The sequence below is a fragment of the Budorcas taxicolor genome, chromosome 15 (assembly GCF_023091745.1).
Source record: "Budorcas taxicolor isolate Tak-1 chromosome 15, Takin1.1, whole genome shotgun sequence".
Lineage (NCBI taxonomy): Eukaryota > Metazoa > Chordata > Mammalia > Artiodactyla > Bovidae > Budorcas > Budorcas taxicolor.
The window spans coordinates 56,136,903-56,162,988 of NC_068924.1; the positions used below are offsets into that span (position 1 = coordinate 56,136,903).

The 26,086-nt window shown below is 39.5% G+C and overlaps 1 protein-coding gene across 1 annotated transcript in view; it reads right to left on the reverse strand.

Moving 5' to 3' along the window:
• The window catches only part of CCDC34 (coiled-coil domain containing 34), a 44,361-nt gene extending 24,825 nt beyond the window's left edge, over positions 1-19,536 (reverse strand). Inside the window, exons 1-2 of the mRNA XM_052652175.1 lie at positions 19,253-19,536; positions 13,828-13,963 (exon numbers count right to left, since the gene is read on the reverse strand). Of these exons, the coding sequence (XP_052508135.1) occupies positions 13,828-13,963; positions 19,253-19,536 (420 nt within the window). The remainder of the gene's footprint in view (positions 1-13,827; positions 13,964-19,252) is intronic.
• Positions 19,537-26,086: the final 6,550 nt, after the last annotated feature.

Sequence of the window (26,086 nt, forward strand, 5' to 3'; positions counted from 1 at the left end):
GTTCTGCAACAGCTGCCTCATGACCAGCTGACACTAACGAGTAGCCAGCAACATTCACACAAGGCAGTGCCTGGCAACCAACTAGACTAGCAGCCAACCAGGCCTACCAGACCACTCACAGTCAGCCTGCCACAACAGAAGGGCCTATGCAGGTATATGGTTTAGGTAACAAGAAGAGAGGGCACTGCTGGAACATGAAAGGCCACTACTCCAAAGTCCAGAAAGGTAACAAAGCTGCCACATACACAAAAATACAAATACCAACATAGACAAAATGAGACACCACAGGAATATGTTTCAGATGAATGAAAAAGGTAAAACCCCAAAAGAAGAACTAAGTGAAGAGGAGACCGGCAATCTACCTGAGAAAAAGTTCACAGTAGGATCGTAAAGATGAGGGAAAGAATTGGGAAGAAAATGGATGCACAGAGGGAGAGAGAAGTCAGAATTCTTTTAACAAAGAGAAAATATAAAGAACAGCTGAACAGAGATGAAGAATACAATAATTGAAATAAAAAATACACTAGAAGGAATCAACAGTACTCTAAATGATATGGGAAAATGAACTGGTGAGCTGGAAGACTGAGTAGTGAAAATCACTGCCACTAAACAGACATCTGGGACAACAGCAAGCATACAATTACTCATATTATAGGGGTCACTGGAGGATAAGATAGAAAGGGCCAGAGAAAATATTTGAAGATGTAATAGCTGAAAACTTCCCTAACCTCAGAAAGAAAAATGTCACGCAAGCCCAGAAAATGGAGTTGTCCCATACAGGATAAACCTAGAGGAATACACCAAAACACATTGTAACCAAAACACCAAATAGTAAAGATAGAATATTAAAAGTAGCAAATAACATACAAAGGAACTCCTATAAGGCTATCAGCTGTGTTTTCAGCAGAAATTCTGCAGGCCAGAAGGGAGTGTCATGATATATTTAAAGTAATGAAAGGGGAAAACCTACAATCAAGAATGCTATACCCAGCAAAGCTCTCATTCAGATTAGATGGCAAAATCAAAAGCTTTTCAGTCCAGCTAAAGTTAAGAGAATTCAGCACTACCAAACCAGCATTACAACAAATGTTAAAGAAACTCCTCCAGGCAAAAAAGAAAAGGCCACTACTAGAATCAAGAAAATTACAAAATGAAAAGCCTCATTGGTAAAGACAAACATACAGTAAAGATAAGAATCCATTCACAAAGTTAGTAGTGAGGTTACAAGACAGGAGTAATAAAGTCATCTGTATCCACAATAAGCAGTTAAGGGATACAAAAAACAATTAGATGTAAAATATTACATCAATAGCCATAATCATGAGGGAAGAGTATAAATGCAGGGTTTTTTAAATGCATTTGAAATTAAGAATTCAGTAACTTAAAAAAGACTGCTATATAAAAACTTCATGGTAACTGCAAACCAAAAATGCATAATAGATATACACACAAGAAATAAGATGGGATTTCAAACAAAACACTAAAAACAGTCATCAAATCACAAGAAAAGGGGGGAAAAGACCTACAAAAATAAAAACAATTAACAAAATGGCAATAAAAACATATATATCAATAGTTACCTTAAATGTAAGTGGATAAAATGCTTCAACCAAAAGACACACAGTGGCTCAATGGATACAAAAACAAGAAGCATGCATATGATGCCTACAAAATACTCATTTCAGAATCAGAGACGCACACAGAATGAAAGTGAGGGAATGGAAAAACATATTCCATGCAAATGGACATCAAAAGAGAGCCAGAGTAGCAATACTCGTATCAGACAAAACAAGCTTTAAAATTAAAGACTCAAAGAAGGATACTACAAGAGACAAAGAAGGATACTACATCAATCCCAGAAGTAAGATATAACAATGGAAAATACATATGCACCCAAAATAGGTGCACCTTAACATATAAGGCAACTGTTAATAGCTGCAAAAGGAGAAGTCAACAGTAACACAATAATAGTGGGGACTTTGAAACTCCACCTCTATCACTGGACAGATCATCCAGACAGAAAATCAATAAGGATACACAGACCATTAAAGATATATTAGACCAGACAGCCTTAATTGATATTTATAAAACATTCCTATGAGAGCATCAGGCTACACATTCTTCTCAAGAGCACATGGCATATTCTCCAGGGTAGATCACATGCTAGTCCAAAAAGCAAACCTCAGTAAGTTTAAGAAAACTGAAATCATATCAAGCACTTTTTCTAGCCACAACACTAAGAGATTAGAAATCAATTATAAGAAAGAAACTGTAAAAAACCACAAGTATGTGAAGCCTAACAACATGTTACTAAACAACTAATGAATCACTGAATAAATAAAAGAGGAAATTGGGGGGGGGGGGGGACCTAGAGACAAACAAAAACAAACACATGATGATCCAAAACCTGACGCTTTGTGCCATAACAAAAGCAGTTGTAAGAGCAAAGTTCACAGCAATACAACTGTACCTTAGGAAACAAGATAAATCTCAGACAACCTAACCTTACAAAGCAACTGGAGAAAGAACAACAAACAAAACACAAAGGAAAGAGAGTCAACAGATCAGAACAGAAATAAATGAAATAAACATGAAGAAATCAATTTTTAAAAAGATCAATGAAACTAAAAGTTGGTTCTTTGAAAAGATAAAATTGATTTAGCCAGACTCATCAAGAAAAATGAGAGGGATTTCCCTGGTGGTCCAGCAGCAAAGACTCCACACTCCCCAAACAGGCAGACTTGCTGGGGGAACTAGATTCCACACGCTGAGTTTATATGCCACAACTAAAGAGTTTGCATACCACAACTAAAGGTCCTGTATATTGAAATAAAGACCTGGCATGCTGAACTGAACTGATGCTGAAATAGATAAATATTTTTTAAGAAGAAAAAAGGAAAAAAAGAAGGCTGAAGTCAATAAAATTAGAAAAGAAAAAGAAGTCACAACTGACAATACAGAAATACAAAGGATCACAAGAGACTACTATAAGCAACTGTATGTCAATAAAATGGACAACCTAGAAGAAACGGACAAATTCTTAGGCACAATCTTGCAAGACTAAACCAGAAGAAATAAAAAACATGAACAGATCAATCACAAGTACTGAAATTGAAACCATGATTTAAAAACTCCCAACAAACAAAAGTCTAGACAAGATGAATTCACAGGTGAATTCTTTAGTATTCAACATTTGTGGTGGTTTAGTCACTAAGTCATGTCCACCTCTTTTGTGACCACATGGACTGTAGTCCACCAGGCTCCTCTATCCATGGGATTTCTCAGGCAAGAAAATGCTGGAGTGGGTTGCCATTTCCTTCTCCAGAGGATCTTCCCAACACGGGGGTCAAATCCAAGTCTCCTGCATTGGCAGGTGGATTCTTTACCACTGAGCAAACATGTAAAAAAAAAGAGTTAAACTGATCCTCCTCAAACTATTCCAAAAAAACTGAAGGGGAAGGAACTCTCCCAAACTCATTCTATGAGGCCACCGAATAACAAACCTAGACAAAGCTACCACCAAAAAATAAATTACAGGCCAATATCATTGATGAACATAGGTGCAAAATCCTCATCAAAATATAAGCAAACCAAATCCAGCAATACATTAAAAGGATCATGCACCATGATCAAGTGAGATTATCCCAGAGATGCAAGAATTTTTCAATAACTGCAAATAGAGTGATACACTACATTAACAAATTGAAAACTAACAACCATATTATCATCTTAATGCTGCTGCTGCTGCTGCTAAGTCACTTCAGTCGTGTCCAACTCTGTGCAACCCATAGACGGCAGCCACCAGGCTCCCCCGTCCCTGGGATTCTCCAGGCAAGAACCCTGGAGTGGGTTGCCATTTCCTTCTCCAATGCATGAAAGTAAAAAGTGAAAGTGAAGTCGCTCAGTCCTGTCTGACTCTGTGCAACCCCATAGACGGCAGCCCACCAGGCTCCTCTGTCCGTGGGATTTTCCAGGCAAAGAGTACTGGAGTAGGTGCTTCTTAATAGATGCAGAAAAAGAATTTGATAAAATTCAACATTCATTTATGATAAAAAAAAAAACACCTCTAGAAAATGTGCATAGAGGGAACCTACCTCAACATACTAAAGGTCATATATGATAAATCCACAACTAACATCATACCCAACAGTGAAAAGCTGAAAGCATTTCCTCTAAGATTAGGAACAAGATAAGAATGACCACTCTCATCACTTTTATTCAACAAAGTTTTGGAAGTCCTAGCCATAGTAATCAGAGAAGAAAAAGAAATGAATCCCAACTGGAAAAGAAGTAGTAAAGCTGTCACTACAGACGACACAAGACTACACAGAGAAAACTCTAAAGGTGCTACCTGAAAACTACTTAGAGCTCAGCAAGAAATTCAGCAAAGTTGCAGGATCCAAATATAATACACAGAAATCACTTGAATTTCTATGCACTAACGATGAACTATCAGAAGGAAAAATTCAGGAAGCAGTCCCATTTACTGTACCATCAAAAAGAAACAAAATACCTAGGAGTAAATTTTCCTAAGGAGCCAAAAGACCTTTGCTCTGAAAACTGTAAGAACCTGGTGAAAAAAACTGAAGATGACACAGAGAGGGGAAGACACAGCAAAAGTATGTTGTTGGATTGGAAGAATCCAAGAATCCAAATGTTGGATTGGAAGAACTGACCAAATGTTATACCATCCAAAGCAATCCACAGATTCAATTCAATCCCTATCAAATTATCAATGATGCTGTTTACAGAACCACATCAAATAATTTTAAAATTTGTATGGAAATACAAAAGACCCCAAAGAGTCAATGAAATCTTGATAAAAAAAAAAAATGCAGCTAGAGCAATCAGGCTCCTTGACTTCAGACTATACCACAAAGTCACAGTAATAAAAGCAGTATATTACTGGAACAAAAACAGAACTACAGATCAATGGAACAGGACAGAAATCCAAGAAATAAACCCACTCACCTATGGTCAATTAATCTATGACAAAGAAAGTCTTCAATATATAATGGAGAAAAAGTCTATTCAGTAAGTGGTGGCAGGAAAACTTGACAGCTGTATGTAAAAGAATGAAATTACAACAGTCTCTAACACCATATACAAAAATAAACTCAAAATGGATTAAAGACCTAAATATAAGACTGGATACTATAAAACTCTTAGAGGAAAAGAAAGGCAGAACACTCACTGACATAAACTTCAGCAAGATTTTTTTCAATCCACCTCCTAGAATAATGAAAATAAAAAGAAAGAAAAAGCACGTAGTTAAACTTAAAAGCTTTTGCACAGCAAAGGTAATCATGAACAACAAAAAACCACACAGAATGAGAGAAAATATTTGCAAGCAAATTGACCAACAAGGGATTAATTGCCAAAATATATAAACAGCTCATCTAGCTCAATAACAAAAACTAAATAAATAAACCAATCAAAAAAATGAGTGGAAGATCTCAATAGACATTTCTCCAAAAAAGACATACAGAAGGTCAAAAAAGCACACGAAAAGATACTCAGCATCACTAATTATTAGAGAAATGCAAAATCAGAGCTACAATGAGGTATCACCTAATACCAGTCGGAATGGCCATCATCAACAGGCTGACGCATTATCAATAAATGCTGGAGAGGGTGTGGAGAAAAGGAAACCCTCCTACCCTGTTGGTGGAAATGTAAATTGTATGGAGGTTTCTTAAAAAATCACAAACAGTATGGAGGTTTCTTAAAAAATAAAAATATAAGCATGTGACCTACCAATCCCATTGCCAGGCATATATAATCAGGGAAAACCATAATTTACAAAGATACTTGCACCCCAGTGTTCACTGCAGCACTATTTACAATAGGCAAGTCACGGAAGCAACCTAAATGCCCATTGACAAATGCTGCTGCTGCTGCTGCTGCTGCTGCTGCTGGTGCTAAGTCGCTTCAGGTGTGTCTCACTCTGTGCGACCCCATAGATAGCATCCCACCAGGATCCCCCATCCCTGGGATTCTCCAGGCAAGAACACTGGAGTGGGTTGCCATTTCCTTCTCCAATGCATGAAAGTGAAAAGTGAGAGGGAAGTCACTCAGTCATGTCCGACTCTTAGCGACCCCATGGACTGCAGCCTACGAGGCTCCTCTGTCCATGGGATTTTCCAGGCAAGAGTACTGGAGCAGGGTGCCATTGCCTTCTCTGCCACTGATAAATGAATGGATAAAAAAAGAAGTAGTACATATACACAATGGGATATTACTCAGCTACATAAAAGAATGAAATAATGCCATTTGAAGCAACATGGATGAACCTAGAGATTATAATTCCAAGTGAAGCAAGTTAGACTGAGAAAGACAAATATATGATATCACTTATATGTGGAATCTAATAAAAAAGATGATACAAATGAACTTATTTACAAAACAGAAACAGACTCACAGTCTTTTGAAAACAAACTTATGGTTACCAAAAGGGAAAGAATAGGGGGAGGGATAAATTAGGAGACTGGGGTTAACAGTCTCCTAATTTATATATACACTAGAATATTAAAAATAGCTATCAACAAGCACCTACTGTATAGCACAGGGAAATTCACCCAAAACTGTGTAATAATTTATATGGGAAAGAATCAGAAAGAGAATGGATATATAGTATAACTAAACCACTTTGCTGTGCACTTGAAATTAACACAACATTGTAAACCAACTATACCCCATAAAAATAAAGATTAAATTAAAAATTAAGGATCATACATCATAATCAAGTAATACTTTTCCCAGCTATCCAAGGACTTTTTAATACCCACAAATCAATTTGATATACCCCACTAACAAATTAAATGATAAAAGCTTTACGATCATCTCAGTAGAAGAAAAAGCTTCCAATTAAATAAAAATCCTCTTATAAAACAAAAAAAAACTCTCTAGAAACTGGGCATGGAGGGAACATACCTTCAACATAATAAAGGCCATGTATGATAAACCCTTTCATCAAGAGCCTCCTGATGAAAGTGAAAGGGGAGAGTGGAAAAGTTGGCTTAAAACTCAACATTCAAAAAACGAAGATGGCGGCATCTGGGCCCATCACTTCATGGCAAATAGATGGGCAAACAATAGAAACAGTGACAGTCTTTATCTGGGGGGGCTTCAAAATCACTGCAGATGGTGATTGCACCTATGAAATTAAAAGACACTTGCTCCCTGGAAGAAAAGCTATGACCAACCTAGACAGAATATTAAAAAGCAGAGACATTACTTTGCCAACAAAGGTCCATCTAGTCAAAGCTACGGTTTTTCCAGTAGTCATGTATAGATGTGAGAGTTGGACCATAAAGAAAGCTGAATGCCAAAGAACTGATGCTTTTGAATCGTGGTGTTGGCGAAGACTCTTGAGAGTCCTTGGACTGCAAGGAGATCCAACCAGTCCATCCTAAAGGAAAATCAGTCCTGAATATTCATTGGAAGGACTGATGCTAAAGCTGAAACTCTAATACTTTGGCCACCTGATGCAAAGAACCAACTCATTGGAAAAGAACCTGATGCTGGGAAAGAATGAAGGTGAGAGAAGGGGATGCCAGAGGATGAGACGGTTGGATGGCATCACCGACTCAATGGACATGAGTTTGAGCAAGCTCTGGGAGTTGGTGATGGACAGGGAAGCCTGGTGTGCTGCAGTCCATGGGGTCACACAGAGTCAGATACAACTGAGCGACGGAACTGAACTGAGTGACAAACCCACAGTTAACATCATACAAAGTGGTGAAGATCAGGAAGAAAACAAGGATGTCCATTCTCACCACTTTCATTCAACACAGTTTGGAAGTCCTCGACATAGTAATCAGACAAGAAAATGAGAGAGAAAAAAGGGGAAAGGAAAGATTTGAATTGGAAAGGAAGACATAAACTGTCACTGCAAATGACAAGATACCATACATAGAAAACCCTCAAGATGCTATTATACCAGAAAACTACTAAAGCTCAATGAATTCAGTAAACTTGTGGACACAAAATTATTATACAAAAATCTGTCGCATGTCTATCCACAAACAAGGAATTAACAGAGAAAGTGGAACTAAGGAAACAATCTCACTTTCCATCTCATCAGAAAGAATAAAATACCTAGGAATAAGCCTACCTAAGGAGGCAAAAGACCTGTATTCTGAAAAGCATAAGACACTGATGAAAGATACTAAAATGACACAAACATATTGAAAGATATACTGTGTTCTTCAATTGCAAGAATCAATATTGTTAAAATCACCATATTACCTTAGGGAATCTAGAGATTCAGTGCAATCCCTATCAAATTACCAATGGCATTTTTCAAAGAACAACAACAAAATTAAATTTATATGAAAACACAAAAGGCCCTGAATAGCCAAAACAATCTTGAGAAAAAAGAACAGAGCTCAAGGAATATGCTCCCTGATTTCTGACTATACTACAAAGCCACAGTAATCAGAAACAGTATTGCACTGGAACAAAAACAGTCTGAGATCAGGAGAACAGAATAGAGCTGAGGAATAAACCAAGATACCTAGGGTCAATTAATTGATGACAAAAGAGGGAAGACTATACAATGAAGAAGACATTTCTTCAAGAAGTGGTACTGGGAAAACTGGATACTATCTGTAGATAAATAAAACTAGACCATTCTCTGACATTATATACAAAAATTAACTCAAAATGGATTAAAGACCTAAATGTAAAGAAAGATACTATAAAAACTCTTAAAGGAAAACGTAGGTAGAATACTCTTTGATATAAATTGCAGCAATATATTTTTAGATCCATCTTTTACAGTAATGGAAATACTAACCAAAATGTAGTAATAAGCAAAAGCAATTGTTTAAACTTAAAACCTTTTGTACATCAAAGGAAATCATAAACAAAATGAAAAGACAACCCACAGAATGAGAGAAAATATTTGCACCTGATACAACCAATGAGGAATTCATTTCAAAAAAATATAAAAAGCTCATACAGCTTAATATAAACAAAAAGAAACAGCCAAATCAAAAAATGGGCAGAAAATCTAAACAGACATTCTCCAAAGATATAAAGAAGGCCAGCAGGTACATGAAAAGATGTTCAACATCATTAATTATAGAAAAATGAAAATCAAAACTACAATAAGGTATAACCTCACACTGATCAGAAGGGCCATCATTAAAAAGTCTACAAATAAACGCTAGAGAAGATGTGGAGAGAAAGGAACCCTTCTACACTGTTGGGGAGAATAGAATTGGTGTTCCCACTATGGAGAACAATATGGAGTTCCTTAATTAAAAATTGAGTTGCCAGCAATTCTGCTCCTGAGTATATATCCAGAAAACATGAAAACTCAAATTTGAAAAGATAACGCATCCCAGTGTTCACAGCAGCACTATTTACAACAGCCAAGACGTGGAAGCAACCTAAATTGTTTATCAACAGATGAGTGGAAAAAGAAGATGTGGTGTTTCTGTGTGTATACACACACCAAAGGGATATCACTCAGCCATAAAAATAAATAAAATAATGCCATTTGTACCAACATGAATGGACCTAGAGATTATCACACTAAGTGAATACAGACAGACTGAGAAAGACAAATATCATATGATACCACTTATATGCAGAATCTTGAAAAATGATACAAATGAATGTATCGGTTTGGTTAAAAGGTTTATTCAGGTTTTCCATAAAATGTTATGGAAAAATCCAAATGAAATTTTTTGGCCAGCACAATATTTACAAAACAGAAATACACAGAAAACAAATCTATAGATACCAAAGGGAAGGAAAGATGTGAAGTTTAATATTAATAGGTACATACTACTATATATAAAATACATAAAAAGCAAGGATTTACCATATAACAGAGGCAATTATATGCAATATCTTATAATAACCTAAAGGCAAAATGGTTGTCTGAGGAAGCCTTACAAATAGCTGAGAAAAGAAGAGAAGCTAAACGCAACGGAGAAAGGGAAAGATACACACATTTGAATGCAGAGTTCCAAAGAAAAGCAAGGAGAGATAAATAAGAAAGCCTTCCTCAGTGATCAATGCAAAGAAATAGAGGAAAACAACAGAATGGGAAAGACTGGAGAACTCTTCAAGAAAACTAGAGACACCAAGGGAACATATCCTGCAAAGATGGGCACAATGAAGGACAGAAATGGTATGGACCTAACAGAAGCAGAAGATATTAAGAGGTGGCGGCAAGAATACACAGGAGAACTATACATAAAAGACCTTCATAACCACAATGGTATCACTCACCTAGAACCAGACATTCTGGAATGCAAAGTCAAGTGGGCCTTAGGAAGCATCACTATGAAAAAAGCTAGTGTAGATGATGGAATTTCAGTTGAGCTATTTCAAATCCTAACAGATGATGCTGTGAAAGTGCTGCACTCAATATGCCAGCAAATTTGGAAAACTCAGCAGTGGCCACAGGACTGGAAAAGGTCAGTTTCCATTCCAATCCCAAAGAAAGGCAGTGCCAAAGAATGTTCAAACTACCGCACAATTGCACTCATCTCACACGCTAGTAAAGTAATGCTCAAAATTCTCCAAGACAGGCTTCAACTGTTTGTGAACAGTGAACTTCCAGATGTTCAAACTGGATTTAGAAAAGGCAGAGGAACCAGAGATCAAATTGCCAACATGTGTTGGATCACTGAAAAAGCAAGAGAGTTGCAGAAAAACATCTATTTCTGCTTTACTGACTACACCAGTCTTTGACTGTGCAGAATACAACAAACTGTGGAAAATTCTGAAAGAGATGGGAATACCAGACCACCTGACCTGCCTCTTGAGAAATCTGTATGCAGGTCAAAAAGCACAGGTAGAACGTGCACCAACAGACTGGTTCCAAGTCGGGAAAGGAGTACGTCAAGGCTGTATATTGTCACCCTGTTTATTTAACTTATACGCAGAGTACATCATGAGAAATGCTGGGCTGGATGAAGCACAAGCTGGAATCAACAATGCTGGGAGAAATGTCAATAACCTCAGATATGCAGATGACACCACCCTTATGGCAGAAAGGGAAGAGGAACTCAAAAGCCTCTTGATGAAAGTGAAAGAGGAGAGTGAAAAAGTTGGCTTAAAGCTCAACATTCAGAAAACTAAGATCATGGCATCCGGTCCCATCACTTCATGGCAAATAGATGGGGAAGCAATGGAAACAGTGACAAACTTTAGTTTCTTGGACTCCAAAATCACTGCAGATGGTGACTGCAGCCATGAAATTAAAAGATGCTTGCTCCCTGGAAGAAAAGCTATGAACGACCTAGACAGCATATTAAAAAGCAGAGACATTATTTTGCCAACAAAGGTCCATCTAGTCAAAGCTATGGTTTTTCCAGTAGTCATGTATGGATGTGAGAGTTGGACTGTAAAGAAAGCTGAGAGCTGAAGAATTGATGCTTTTGAACTGTGGTGTTGGAGAAGACTCTTGAGAGTCCCTCGGACTGTAGGAGATCAAACCAGTCCATCCTAAAGGAAATCAATCCTGAAGATTCATTGGAAGGGCTGATGTTGAAGCTGAAACTCCAATACTCTGGCTATCTGATGCAAAGAACTAACTCATTGGAAAAGACCCTGATGCTGGGAAAGAATGAAGGTGCGGCGAGAAGGGGATGCCAGAGGATGAGATGGTTGGATGGCATTACTGACTCAATGGACATGAGTTTGAGTAATCTCCGGGAGCTGGTGATAGACAGGGAAGCCTGGTGTGCTGCAGTCCATGGGGTCACACAGAGTTGGACCTGACTGAGCAACTGAACCGAAGTGAAAACAGAAAAGAATCTAAAAATGTGTGTGTGTGTGTCTGTGTGTGTGTGTGTGTGTGAGTTGATGATGGACAGGGAAGCCCGGTGAGCTGCAGTACATGGGGTCACACACAGTCGGACACGCCTGAGCAACTGAACTGAAGTGAAAACAGAAAAAAACTTAAAAATGCGTGTGTGTGTGTCACTCCAGTATTCTTGCCTGAAAAATCCCGTGTGTGTGTGTGTGTGACTCCAGTATTCTTGCCTGAAAAATCCTGTGGACAGAGGAGCCTGGCATGTTACAGCTCATGGGGTCACAAAGAGTCAAATACCACTGAGCAACCGAGCACACACGCAGGCATATATGTATAAACTGAATCAGCTTGTTATATATCTGAAACTAACACAACATTGTAAATGAACTATATTTCATGGAAAAAAGACTGTGACTAGCAATGATATCAGTAACAATACCAATAAAATCACTAGCTATCCTCACACTTTGTCTCATTTAATCCTCTAAAACACTGTGACCGGGTAGTATTATTTTATCCTTACTGTAGAGATGAGGAAATTGAAGTGTAAAGGTTTCAATAAGTCTATCTGACATGAAACCGTAAGGTTTTTCTCAAGTCCTAGCCCTTCTCAGTAGAAACAAGTACTACAGTGTACTTTTCCAGGAATAAATTTGTTTTTAGAATACAAAGTATACTTCAATAGGGAAAAAGCTGAATGTATTGGTTTCTACAATTATCTGAATCATGTCAAGAACCTGGGTAGAAAGCCATCACAGAAAAAACAACTAGTTTCAAAACTGAAATGGAAAATTTACTCCGAAAAGATCATGGAAGGCAAAGCTTTAATTCCCAGGATTTTTACAGCAATAGGGATACTAATAGATTAGTTGTCGTTTTTATCACTGTGCTTTTATTTTGCGATCCCATGGGCTGTAGCCCACCAGGTTCTTTTGTCCATGGGATTTCCCAGGCAATAATACTGGAGTGAGTATTGCCATTTCCTTCTCTAGGGGATCTTTCCAACCTAGGAATCGAACCCATGTCTCCCGCATTGGCAGGTGGATGAGCCACCAGGGAGCCCCTAAGAGATGAGAATAAACTTAAACACACAACAATAGTGAACTGGCTAATTATCTTCTATTATATATATGATACATTTTAAATATATTTTAATAATCAGCCATTTTTAAATGATATAAAATATTTAATGATATAGAAACATATTAATAATGTAATAGGCAAAAAAAAAAAAACAGGTTACAAAAGAGTGATCATATTTATTAAAAACAAGATATATCCCTCACCACACCCATCTACCTGGTTTCCGTGTTTGGATGGAGAGAATTCAGATAACCTAGATACTGAAGGATTTAAAACTACCCAAATCTATTTGGCTGCTAGATTCTAAATAGCAAACAGTAAGAGTTGAAAGAATGACGGATTCATGTGAAAATGTATTTTTTTGAGTTTGGAGAGGGAGAATTCAGAGAGAATTAAAAATACAAAAATGCCCAGAAGTGAGGCAGGGAGGTAAAGAGAAACCAGGAAAACCTGAAAGCCCCTCAGACTCCCTTCTCCCAGCATAAACTCACTCTGGGGCACAAGCTCTGAATCGTATAGGCTAGACTTTCTGCCTCTACTTCAGTTTTTATTTCTCTCCTCTCTTAAAAATTTTACCAAATATATGAGGTTGACTGTACCTTAGTTAAACATACATATGGTGACACTCTGTGTGAATATATATTTGCACATATGTTTTTAAAAAATTTACAGAGAAGAAAATCTGGAAGGCTACACGCCATACTGTAACAATAGTTTTCAGGGGGCCAGTTTGGAGATTTTAATTTTCCTAATTATGCTTAGCTGTATTTTCCAAATGTTCTTATAATCTGAAACACATATCATTTCTCTAGTAAGCTATAAATACAGATATAGCAAACTGATACCAAAATATGCGAAAACTTTGTTGTAAGGGATAATAACATCCTGATAATAACATTCTGATTTTGACAGCAGCTCAACTTTGTGAGCTTCTGGATTAAGTAGAAAAGACTGTCTAGTTTTACCTCTAGAGCCTTCTGTTGCAGACGGTCACGTTCTACTTTTTCTTTGCCAACAAACCACACTTCCCACGGTGTCAGGCTGCTTTCTGGTGAGCGCACCTGCTTCTGTTCTTCTTGGTTATCTTCGGATCCAACCGTGCTATTACAAAAGAGAGGATACTACAGACCTCGCACTCAAAACTCTTTGACCTAGCAGTCAAAATGATTTAGCTGCACAATAAAAGTAGGATTCCATGATACACTGACAATACTGTGATTTTTCTATGTAAATATACACTTAAGAAACTAAGAACAAGAGTCCATTGTTTAAATTAGTTTATCCTTTAGACAGCCTCTGAATTCTCTAATCTAAAATCATACCCCGTCCATTTACCTCAATTACAATAACTTTTTTCATTCTTGCTTGGACAACTAATTACAACACATGATCCTAACCAAATCCTGGTGCAGACTTTTCCCTTTTCTTCCTTTAAGTAGTTCACAAAGGAAAGAATACATATCTACACAGTGAGGATGGTAATGCCAATGTGGTAACAATTATGGTTTTGATGTGAAGGGTGGACAGAGTTCTTTATACCCTCGATTTTTCTGTAAGTTTGAAGTTGTTTTGAAATAAAAAGGTACATAAAGTATATGGCCTTGTGTTCTTTAATGGTTTGGTGGACTCCATTTTGCCAGTTCTCAGACAAAGTGGCCACGATTTTCCCAGAGTTGTCAGTCTGTCTCTTCCGGGTACATGGAAAAGTAACCATTCAGTCAAGCTCAACAGAAAAGGGAAAGGGAAGCACTCGTGAGTGCATATATACATAAAGAACACAGGCCTTGGCCAGGTACAAGACCCCCATAGTAAAAGGTGAACCATTAGTGCCCATGGAAAGAAAGGACAGGCGGCAGCTAGAGAAAGACTAGGTTATTATAGATTCAGCTCCTCTTTGTCTCTTTAACATTCCTGCTTCAGGCAACCAACTGCCTCCCCTATGGCCATGCTCAGTTTTTTCTGCCTTGTAATTTCCATTTACTTGGTGGTGGTGGTGGTGGTTTTTTCCCCTATTTTTGCATTCGTTCATCCAATTATGTAATTTGTGTTCTAGTGGGAAAGGAACACTGTTGGTATGTTGTTTACTTTCTATATATCTTTCCTTCTAAGTCTTGCAGAACACTACCTCATCCTCCCATAGCTTCACTGGTCATGAAGGTGCGGATGAGGCCCACTCCAGGCATTTCAGGCTAGATATTACTCCTGAGTTCCAAACTTTTATTTTCTACCATCAGACAGATGGCTTCACTTAAATATCAAACTCAATCAATCCAAAACAAATCTAGTCACCTACCACTCACTCACTACCCTCCTCCCATAATCCCACCTCAGAGGAGAGTACCCACACTCACCCAGTTAGCCAAGCCAGAAACAAAAGATCTTTGACTCCTGCTCCCCAACCACATTTGGTGCCGCTCACTCCCACACCTACACAGTTCAGTTCAGTTCAGTCGCTCAGTTGTGTCCTACTCTTTACGACCCCATGGACTGCAGTACGCCAGGCTTCCCTGTCTGTCACCAACACCCGGAGCTTGCTCAAACTCATGTCCATCGAGTCAGTGATGCCATCCAACCATCTCATCCTCTGGCGTCCCCTTCTCCTGCCTTCAATCTTTCCCAGCATCAGGGTCTTTTCCAGTGAGTCAGTTCTTCCCATCAGGTGGCCAAAGTATTGGAGTTTCAGCTTCAGCATCAGTCCTACCAATGAATATTCAGGACTGATTTCCTTTAGGATGGACTGGTTGGATCTCCTTGCAGTCCAAGGGACTCCTTTAAGAGTCTTTTCCAACACCACAGTTCAAAAGCATCAAATCTTCGGCACTCAGCTTTCTTTATAGTCCAACTCTCACATCCATACATGACTACTGGAAAAACCATAGCATTGACTAGACAGACCTTTGTTGGTACTATCTCCGCTTTTTAATATACTGTTTAGGTTGGTCATAGCTTTTCTTCCAAGGAGCAAACGTCTTTTGATTTCATGGCTGCAGTCACCATCTGCAGTGATTTTGGAGCCCCCCCAAATAAAGTCTGACACTGTTTCCACTGTTTCCCCATCTATTTCCCATGAAGTGATGGGACCAGATGCCATGATCTTAGTTTTCTGAATGTTGAGTTTTAAGCCAGCTTTTTCACTCTCCTCTTTCACTTTCAAGAGGCTCTTTAGTTCTTCACTTTCTGCCATAAGGGTGGTGTCATCTGAGTATCTGAGGTTCTTGCTATTTCTCCCGGCAATCTTGATTCCAGCTTGTGCTTCTTCCAGCCCAGCGTTTCTCATGATGTACTCTGCATATAAGTTAAATAAGCAGGGTGACAATATACAGCCTTGCCATACTCCTTTCCCTATTTGGAACCAGTCTGTTGTTCCATGTCCAGTTCTAACTGTTGCTTCTTGACCTGCATACAGATTTCTCAGAAGGCCCAATCAGGGCCCCAACCAAAGGTAAGAGGTAGAGAGGTGGAATAAGGAAAAGTTCTAAACACTTTTCTTTCCTGAAAAGAGGTACTGATTTTCTGAAGTATTTGAGAACAATCACTGCAACTATCTGTTCTCTAGGAAGTGGGAAATAAGCACACCTTCAGCAGACGTTTATTGAACACATCACAGGCATCTGACACCTGCCATCCACAGGCCTGACAACTCTTGCATTTTTTCCAGACCAGGTCCTACCAATTGCTTTGAATCAGAGGGGATGAACTGCGATAAGGAAGGCAGCTAGAGCCTCGAGGTGTTACCAGCTCATTTGGGCTTTGGCTATGTTTGACATAAATACAACTAGCTCCTCCCATGGTAAGCTCCATTTGGTCAGGACTTTGGCTCTTGGAAGCTAAAGCAAGGTCTTAGCAGCAGAGCTGTGGATGGCCTCTGGATAGCCATCATTCCCGGGGCTGCTCAACTGTCTACATAGCGCAGTCCTGCTGATTAAGCTCAGGATTTTCCAAAAGCTTAAAATTTATTTTAAAAATCACTGGGACCAGGACTTCCCTGATGGTCCAGGGGCTAAAACTGTACTCCCAATGTAGGGGACCCAGGTTCAATCCCTGATCAGGGAACTAGATCCCACATGCTGCAACTAAAATCAAAGATCCTTTGGGCCACAACAAAGACCCAGGGCAGCCAAATAAATAATAAATATCCTCCTAAACACCACTGGGACCAACTCAGTCCTGAAGAATCTGTACAAAGGCCCACATGAAAATGGACTCCTTTGAAACAGTTTCTTGTTGCTACAAACTGTGTGGACAAGTGGCTTGCTTGCTTACTGTTACTGATATCCATTCCTACCAATGTACTTACTATTACTTCTCCTTCTTAAGAGACTCACTGTTATAACTGTGTATGTGAGTCACTTCATATGGCTTCATATTCAATTTACTCACCCCAGGTATGCATGCCCTATAGCTACAGGGGCTAAATGGTTGCCTACACATAAAGCATGGGTTCTCTGGTCTGTATTTCTTAGATCTCCTGTATAGAAAGTGAAGAGGAACTAAAAAGCCTCTTGATGAAAGTGGAAGAGGAGAGTGGAAAAAGTTGGCTTAAAGCTCAACATTCACAAAACTAAGATCATGGCATCTGGTCGCATCGCTTCATGGGAAATAGATAGGGAAACGGTGGAAACAGTGTCAGTCTTTATTTTGGGGGGGTCCAAAATCACTGCAGACGGTGACTGCAGCCATGAAATTAAAAGACACTTACTCCTTGGGAGGAAAGTTATGACCAACCTAGATAGCATATTGAAAAGCAGAGACATTACTTTGCCAACAGAGGTCCATCCAGTCAAAGCTATGGTTTTTCCAGTGGTCATGTATGGATGTGAGAGTTGGACTGTGAAGAAGGCTGAGTGTCGAAGAATTGATGCTTTTGAACTGCGGTGTTGGAGAAGACTCTTAAGAGTCCTTTGGTCTGCAAGGAGATCCAACCAGTTCATCCTACAGGAGATCAGTCCTGGGTGTTCATTGGTAGGACTGATGCTGAAGCTGAAACTCCAATACTTTGGCCACCTGATGGGAAGACCTGACTCACTGGAAAAGACCCTGATGCTGGGAGGCATTGGAGGCAGGAGGAGAAGGGGACGACAGAGGATGAGATGGCTGGATGGCATCACTGACTCGACGGACATGAGTTTCGGTAAACTCCGGGAGTTGGTGATGGACAGGGAGGCCTGGCGTGCTGCGATTCATGGGGTCACAAAGAGTCAGACACGACTGAGCGACTGAACTGAACTGATACTGCCTTGTGCAGCCTGACAATCAGAACCTTGTAAATGCTTTCTGAAGTTGACATAATGAGTCTAACTCCAAATGCACCTGCATCATCAAGCCTCTCTATGAAAAATATATTCCTGCAGGGATAGGCCCTTTGCTCATATTTCTATATACCCAACAATAGGCATGTAGCATAGGCAAGAGAAAACATGATCAGTATACCTTGGTACTAGGCCCAGCTCCTCTAATGACTAGGTGGAAGCCTTTGAATTAGACTTTTTATCTGTCTTCTGAGCCACAGTTTTGTTATCTGTAAAATGAATGGCTTGACGTAGGCTTTAATTCCAAGAGAGTAGAGACCATGCCTGTCTTATTTATAGGCCCTTATCTGGTGTCTCACACACTAAAGAATCTGCCCCCAATTAGGAAGACCTGGGTTCGTTTCCTGGGTTGGGAAGCTCTCCTGGATGAGGGCATGGCAACCCACTCCAGGATTCTTGCCTTGAGATTCCCATGGGTAGAGGAGCCTGGTGGGCTACAGTCCATAGGGTCACAAAGAGTGGGAGACGACTGAGCGACTCAGCACATATGGCACAAACTAAATGTTTGCTGAAAGAACAATTGTAAAAATAAATTAAGATGACTTTAATAACCCCTTTGATTCTAGCATTCAATGGCTTCTACTTTTAGTAACTGCTAAGAGCAGACCTGACATTGTCTCTGAATGCTAAAGTCACTGCTAACCTCAAAGCTTCAGCTTTTAATCTATGACATAAAAGGTATACTACTTACTACAACCTACTTCACTGACAACCAGATTTTTTTCATAATCGCCACAGGTATTACTAAGATGCAGTAAACCACATTTGGGTGTTAAAGATTTGAACAAAAGTTCTAGTGTCCCCACTCTGACTTTTGAGTGTTCATAAAATGTCTGAAACTGTACCAATTTTGTGTGTTTAGTGCTCGCTTCTTGTGTCAGGAAAAGGGGTTAAGAACGATGGAAAAATCTGTAGTCATGAGTAAGAACCGGCCCAAGACTCTGGGCCAAAAGGGGCAGCACCTGCGGCTGCAAGTGCCCGCGCTACCTTTTGAGAGGGAAGACAAGAAGGTATCTGGTCGCCAGACGAAGGTACTTAGTGGGGTCTAAGGAATCTTGAGGGGGCTGTATCTCGGATTTACCTGGTGCACCCCTGTAACTCCACTCCTCTCAGGCTCTCCGCCTTGGCCTCTGAGTCATAAGCATCTTCGTCCACATCCTCCTCCTCCTCCCCGTCACCATCGTCGTTGTCAAACGGGAAGCTCTGGTGGCCGAGGGGAGACAACAGCGACAGGGTGGAACTGCTGCAGCTCAGCGGTGTCGACAGCGAGCATACCTCCACCGCCTTGAGGCCCGGCCCCCGGGGGCCTGCCGTGAGAACAGAAAAGCCCGAGGAGGGCCGCGACCCGGACCTGCAGTCGGCCATGAAACGGGGTTCGAGAAGGGGAGAAGCAGTCCCCCACCGCCCTGCGGCCCACATCTGGCCCGCCAAGTTCAAACCGGCGGAACCGCGGCGGGGACGTGCTTTCCCAGCAGGCCTTGCGCGCGCCGGCGCGGCCAATCCGGGCGGGCGCGGACTTCGCGTTGCCATGGCGACGCGTGGAGGCCTCCAGGGCTTTGCCAGGACCTGCCGAGCGTGGCTTCCTGCTCCCGGCAGTCTTTTGGGTGTCCGCCCTCTTTCCCAGCCTGGATCTGCGCTGGTGCTTGTGAATTAACCTCGCGCTCGGCTCTCGCTCGCAGACAAGGTCCCCGCTCCCGGCTCACAGCCAGGAGGGCCCGTCCGTTGTTTGCTGTGGTTCGTTTGGTACAGAAAATGTGCTGTTACTGAGTAAGGCAGATTCTTTAAAGCGGAAAGAGGCAGGAGCCAAAACTACCCCCATATCATTACAAGGTCAGGGTTACAAGGATCAGTCACGATTTCTCTCACCACGTGGCCACACACGGCTGTATTTTAGGAAAAGGTCGGGGGCGGGGGGCGAACTTGGTATCCAAGTTTACAAGTGTATCTAAAGATACACTTCTGGTACGATTTTTCATTGTTTTTGGTAGTACCTCGTCTGCCTAGCATCACCTCGTCTTCCTGGCATCTTACAGGAACTTGCTTATTCAGGTGAATATATATAAACATATATATGTAGAAGCCCTTACTTAAACAGGGCCTCTCTGAAGCATCTAGTGTACTGGGGTCTGTACTAATCACTGGAGATATAAAAAATAAAAGCCCTGTAATCCTCACCCTTTCCTAGTGAAGAGTCATACCATTAAAATATCATGTGATATGTATACTATGAGGAATGAAAAAAATTTGTGGGACTTAGAAAGGAGCACTCTCCTCTCAGGGATTGACGGTGGGGATGAAGGTAGTAAGGGAGAGGTAATAGACACTAAAGCTAGTTGCTTTATTCATGCTAATAAACGGGCTTTGTCCAGCTCATAATGCATATTGTTAGTAGAAATATCACACAATGAAAACAGACAGTGGCTAAAGCAGCACACAAGATTTGTCATTGACCAAGGAGTGATACAAAATCTTCGATGACATTTAGATCTGCAAAACTTGACACCAAAGAATTATATACAGTAGAAATAATAGTAACCAAGGGCGATTTATAGTTAATAAAATACGACATGGTTCAGTTCAGTTCAGTCACTCAGTCGTGTCCGACTCTTTGCGACCCCATGAATCGCAGCACGCCAGGCCTCCCTGTCCATCACCAACTCCCAGAGTTCAGTCAGACTCACATCGATCGAGTCGGTGATGCCATCCAGCCATCTCATCCTCTGTCGTCCCCTTCTCCTCCTGCCCCCAATCCCTCCCAGCATCAGAGTCTTTTCCAATGAGTCAACTCTTCGCATGAGGTGTCCAAAGTATTGGAGTTTCAGCTTTAGCATCATTCCTTCTGAAGAAATCCCAGGGCTGATCTCCTTCAGAATGGATTTGGTTGGATCTCCTTGCAGTCCAAGGGACTCTCAAGAGTCTTCTCTAACACCACACTTCAAAAGCATCAATTCTTCGGTGCTCAGCCTTCTTCACAGTCCAACTCTCACATCCATACATGACCATAGGAAAAACCATAGCCTTGACTAGACGGACCTTAGTCAGCAAAGTAATGTCTCTGCTTTTGAATATGCTATCTAGGTTGGTCATAACTTTCCTTCCAAGGAGTAAGCGTCTTTTAATTTCATGGCTGCAATCACCATCTGCAGTGATTTTGGAGCCCAGAAAAATAAAGTCTGACATGGTTAAAACTCTTTAAATGGAATGTAAACTTTGTTAAAATTTTCAGTAAAAATGATGAAAATGGAAGAAAACTGGAGCAATTTAAATGTGATGAATTTGATGGAGGAATAAAAATGGCTTGAGTTTTCATTCTCTTACCTAATTATTCAATAGTGTCATGTCTGGTTAAAAGCTTTTAGGTGAGGATCTTTAGAATTAATAATTGATGCAAAACAGTATCACCCTGGGTCACTTTAGAGCTTCATAAGGGAGTAAACTTGAGAAGCTGTTCCCAACAAACATCACCCCATATTACTGAAGCATAGTAGGAAAGCAAGTTTCAGTATGAAAGGACCTGGATTTGAATCCATGGTTTTTCTCTTATTTGCTAGGTTTCCCTCAGTAAGTTTCCCTGGGGAAGGAAATGGCCACCCACTCCCATATTCTTGCCTGGGAAATCCCAGGACAGAGGAGCCTGGTGGTCTAGTCTGTGGGGTCACAGAGAGTCAGCCATGACTGAGCAACTCACACATAACATCACCTAAATAAGCTGTTTGGCCTTTCCAAGGCCTTACTCACTCCTCTGTAAAACAGGGAAATTCTGTAATCGGTTTCCCAGTTATATCATCTTATTCTCAAAACTTCTAGCACAGGATCAGATAAGAGAAAATGGTAAATGGTAACTTGTGTCATATAAGCTCCAAAACTCTCCCACTGTAACCTCTTACTATGGGAATCTAAAACGTTTTAAAGAAATTATGCCCTTTCCTGGATGCCTCAGAATCATCCAATACATGACCGTATTGCATTATGTTGTAACAACTCTGGAACTATGAGGCAAAGAGCCACTAGTGTTGGTGCTTGAACATAATCAAATCCTATGATCTCGTTTCTTACAGCACCTTTTCATTACTGGGACTGAGAAACCATAATCAAGTTTGGTAGAATTATATAAGATGTATAAATAAGGTCAAAAGAAGGCCTCTCCCTCGTTTCAGGATGTTGACTTAGTTGCTTCTCTCCTTACTACTCATGTATTTATATATTTATTTTCACTTTCATGGAATATTGAGGATAATTTGTGTTTGTTTTTTTTTTTTTTTGGTTGGCATTGTAATCTTGTATAAGTGAAAAGAGAGACCTTTGCTTGAAAATCTGTTACAAAAGTAACATTATTACCAGTGAGTCCTAAGACAATATATTATACCTCTTAAAAAAATGTAGCCCTGGACATATTAAAACATTTGCAGATGAAACAAATTGTCTAGGATTAGCTTCAGTGTAATCCAAGGGGCAGAGGGATTCCAGAAGGTGAGTGAATGGGATGAAGAAGTGACATTTACCACGTGCTCTTGACAACTGCCAAAGTTGGATGATGGGTATGGGTAGTGAGGGCCAAGAGCGTAGGAAGAGGGGTAATTACAGTATTCTACTTTTGGTTATGGAAATTCCAAACATATACTGAAGTTTAAAACAAAAACAAAACAAACCAAAAAAAATTAAGGGGAACTGGGTGCTGGTTTGGGCTCTAATTTGCTGTATGGGTCAGATATTCACTTAAAATTTCCTCTATTTTCCCATCTGTAAAATGAGGACTTGATGATTATGAATACTGAGTTAGTTCTAAGCACAACAGTCCCTCCTTATCCATGAGGGTCCCAAACTCCCCGTGGATGCCTGAAACTGCAGATAGTACCAAACCCTACAAATACCATATTTTTCCCTACACAGTTGGTTTTTTTTTTAACTTTTTATTTTGTATTGGGGTATAGCCAGTTAGCAATGTTGTGATAGTTTCAGGTGTATAGTGAAGGGACTCAGCCATTCATATACATGTATCCATTCTTCCTCAAACTCCCCTCCTATCCAGGCTGCCACATAAGATCGAGCAGAGTTCCCTGTGCTATAGAGTAGGTCCTTATTGGTTATCCATTTTAAATATAGCAGTTTTATTTATCAATTAGGTACAGTAAGAGAATATCCAAATTACCAGCATCACTATTCTCATGCTTTGGGGCCATTACTTGAACACAAGCGCTGAGTCAGAGATGGCTACTAAGTGACTAACGGACAGCAAATACTGGATAAGGGATGATTCGTTTCAGAATAGGAGTGCAAGATTTCATCACACTACTCAGAAAGGCACACAATTTAAAACTTATGACTTTATTTCTAGAATTTTCCATTTTAATTTTCCATTTTTGGACCATGGTTGACTGGGCAACTAAAATTATGGAAAGTGAAACCTCAGATAAGACAAGAAAGGGAGGACTACTGCATTTTGGCAATTGCCTGTATCTGGAATATGCAATTTCTTTAAAAAAAAAAAAATCATTTGCTTTTAAATAAGATCTAATTGAGGGTATCCTCTTAAATTTCATACTTTGTTTTCCATGAGTATTGTTCAGACTTAAGATACAATAAAGCCTTACTTCTAAATTTCAGCGAAGTGTTCTCCCAACATTTCTTCTAGACCTCTTAAAAATATTTTACTTCAATTTGCTTAGTTTAACACTAAAACAAATTCATTCATATAGCTAGTTATAAATTAAGGCAAAATAGATTGCTTTCCAGAAAGTTTAATGATTCAACACACTGCATACAATGTTTCCTATCATATGTATAACACAGTTTACCACATAATTTAAATATCTGCTATTCTATTGTTTAAATGAATCCAATGAAAGTATTCAGTAACATGACTTTTGAAGAAAAAAACTTTTAGCTAGATTTTTTTACCAAGTTATGATTTAATATTTATCAGATGTGTAAATATACAAACATGATGGCAATTTTAAAAACTTGTGGATAGTTGGCCTTACAAAATTACAACACACTGTAAATAAATCCCTCCCACATTTTATACAAACTACGTGATTTTGATATACAAAGATTCTGTTTTTATTACACTGACAATGTACAACCAAGAGTATTTACAATGCAAAAAGTATATAAACCACAATTTAACATTCTGCTACTGGCAGCCACTATAGTTTAGGAGGTAGCTTTAATTAAACAAAATGAACAGAAGCCACATTTCCCAACTTGTGTTCTAAAAATAATTTACATAAGATAAAAATTCATTATATGCACATTATATACAGTTTAATTATTAAACTGCAATCTAGCTTAATGTTTTTTAGTATCTCATGAACAACTAATATGGCAGTGGATTTGCTATTGATTTAGCATATTGTTCAAAAAATATATTGAACATTTATAACTTTAAGACTCCACATAATGACATGTCAAAAGTCCATAGATGACTATCAAGTAGAATTTTTAATTTTTAAAGACATAGGCCTAAGCTTTATGCCTTTTTTTTTCCTTAGTGACATATTTGTCTTGTCTCACAAGAACAGTTTCAGAGCTGTTGTACAGGCTCTTGTAAATCAAAGGAAGGGAAAATATATGGTAGCGTCCACGTAAGAGCATATGTTCAGGAGAATCTAGCTCACTAAGAAATAAATCTAAGTGCTTTGTGTCATAATTACTCCTGATTTCTTCTACCTTAGTTGAAACCATTTGCCACAATTTACTTTCTGTACAATCCAAGCTACAGGTAGATCACATACCAACGGAACTGAAAAATACTGATAGAGCCAATGATATTAGGAAGAGTTTTATCCATGAGAACATTATACTGCTGCTGCTGCTGCTGCTAAGTCACTTCAGTCGTGTCTGACTCTGTGCGACCTAATGGACGGCAGCCCACCAGGCTCCCCCGTCCCTGGGATTCTCTAGGCAAGAACACTGGAGTGGGTTGCCATTTCCTTCTCCAATGCATGAAAGTGAAACGTGAAAGTGAAGTCGCTCAGTCGTGTCCGACTCCATGCGGCCCCATGGACTGCAGTCTACCAGGCTCCTCCATCCATGGGTTTTTTCCAGGGAAGCATACTGGAGTGGGGTGCCATTGCCTTCTCCAGGGAGAACATTATACAGAGCCATCAAGTCCCTCAGATACTTTTAAAATCCCCTGTTAGTAGTTTAGCCAAATCTACTAAAATCACACAGCAATGAGCCCTTTACTTTTTCCTAATAGTATGATCACAAAGCACTGAAGAAAAAATTACTGTGATCAACACAAAGCAATGCATAATGACTGAAGACAAATGTGTTCAGTTATTCTTTTAAAATCTAACAGTTGTTAATATTGTTTTAAAAACATCAGGTTTTAGATTTAAATCTCTTACACAAAATTGATGATTCTATTATGTCAGAGATGGATTAGAAAAATGCAAGAATTTAGTGCCTACATCCACTCTCATAGTCCTGTCTGGGAAATGATTCCCCTCCACGTTTTTCTTTTGGCCCTGCAGTAAGTTGTCCTGAGATTAATGATGAAACATTAGGTAAAATTAGCAAGCCTTTTTCTTCAATTATATAAAATCACCATTTAAAATATTCTTTAAAAATATTAACAGCTGTTTTCTATCTTGTGCTTAATTCAGAAACAGGTATAAATTTGCTCCTTATGGATCAGAAAAACCCAACGTTACATTGCTATGATATACATAAAATCTTTTTCAAGTTAACTATTTGTTTCAAATAGACTACACATTGCTTGGACACTGCATTTTGTCATCAATCCATAGTTCAGGCACTTGTCCTTTGCAAAGGTCTGGTTGAAGAAATAACTGCCACCTTTCTCCTTCTTCTAAGTGACACCAGGCAGTGATCACTGAAGTGCTTCCCAGATGAGAGATCAGACTAGGGTTCATTCTTATAAACACTGTGATTTTGGTTGATGGGAGAA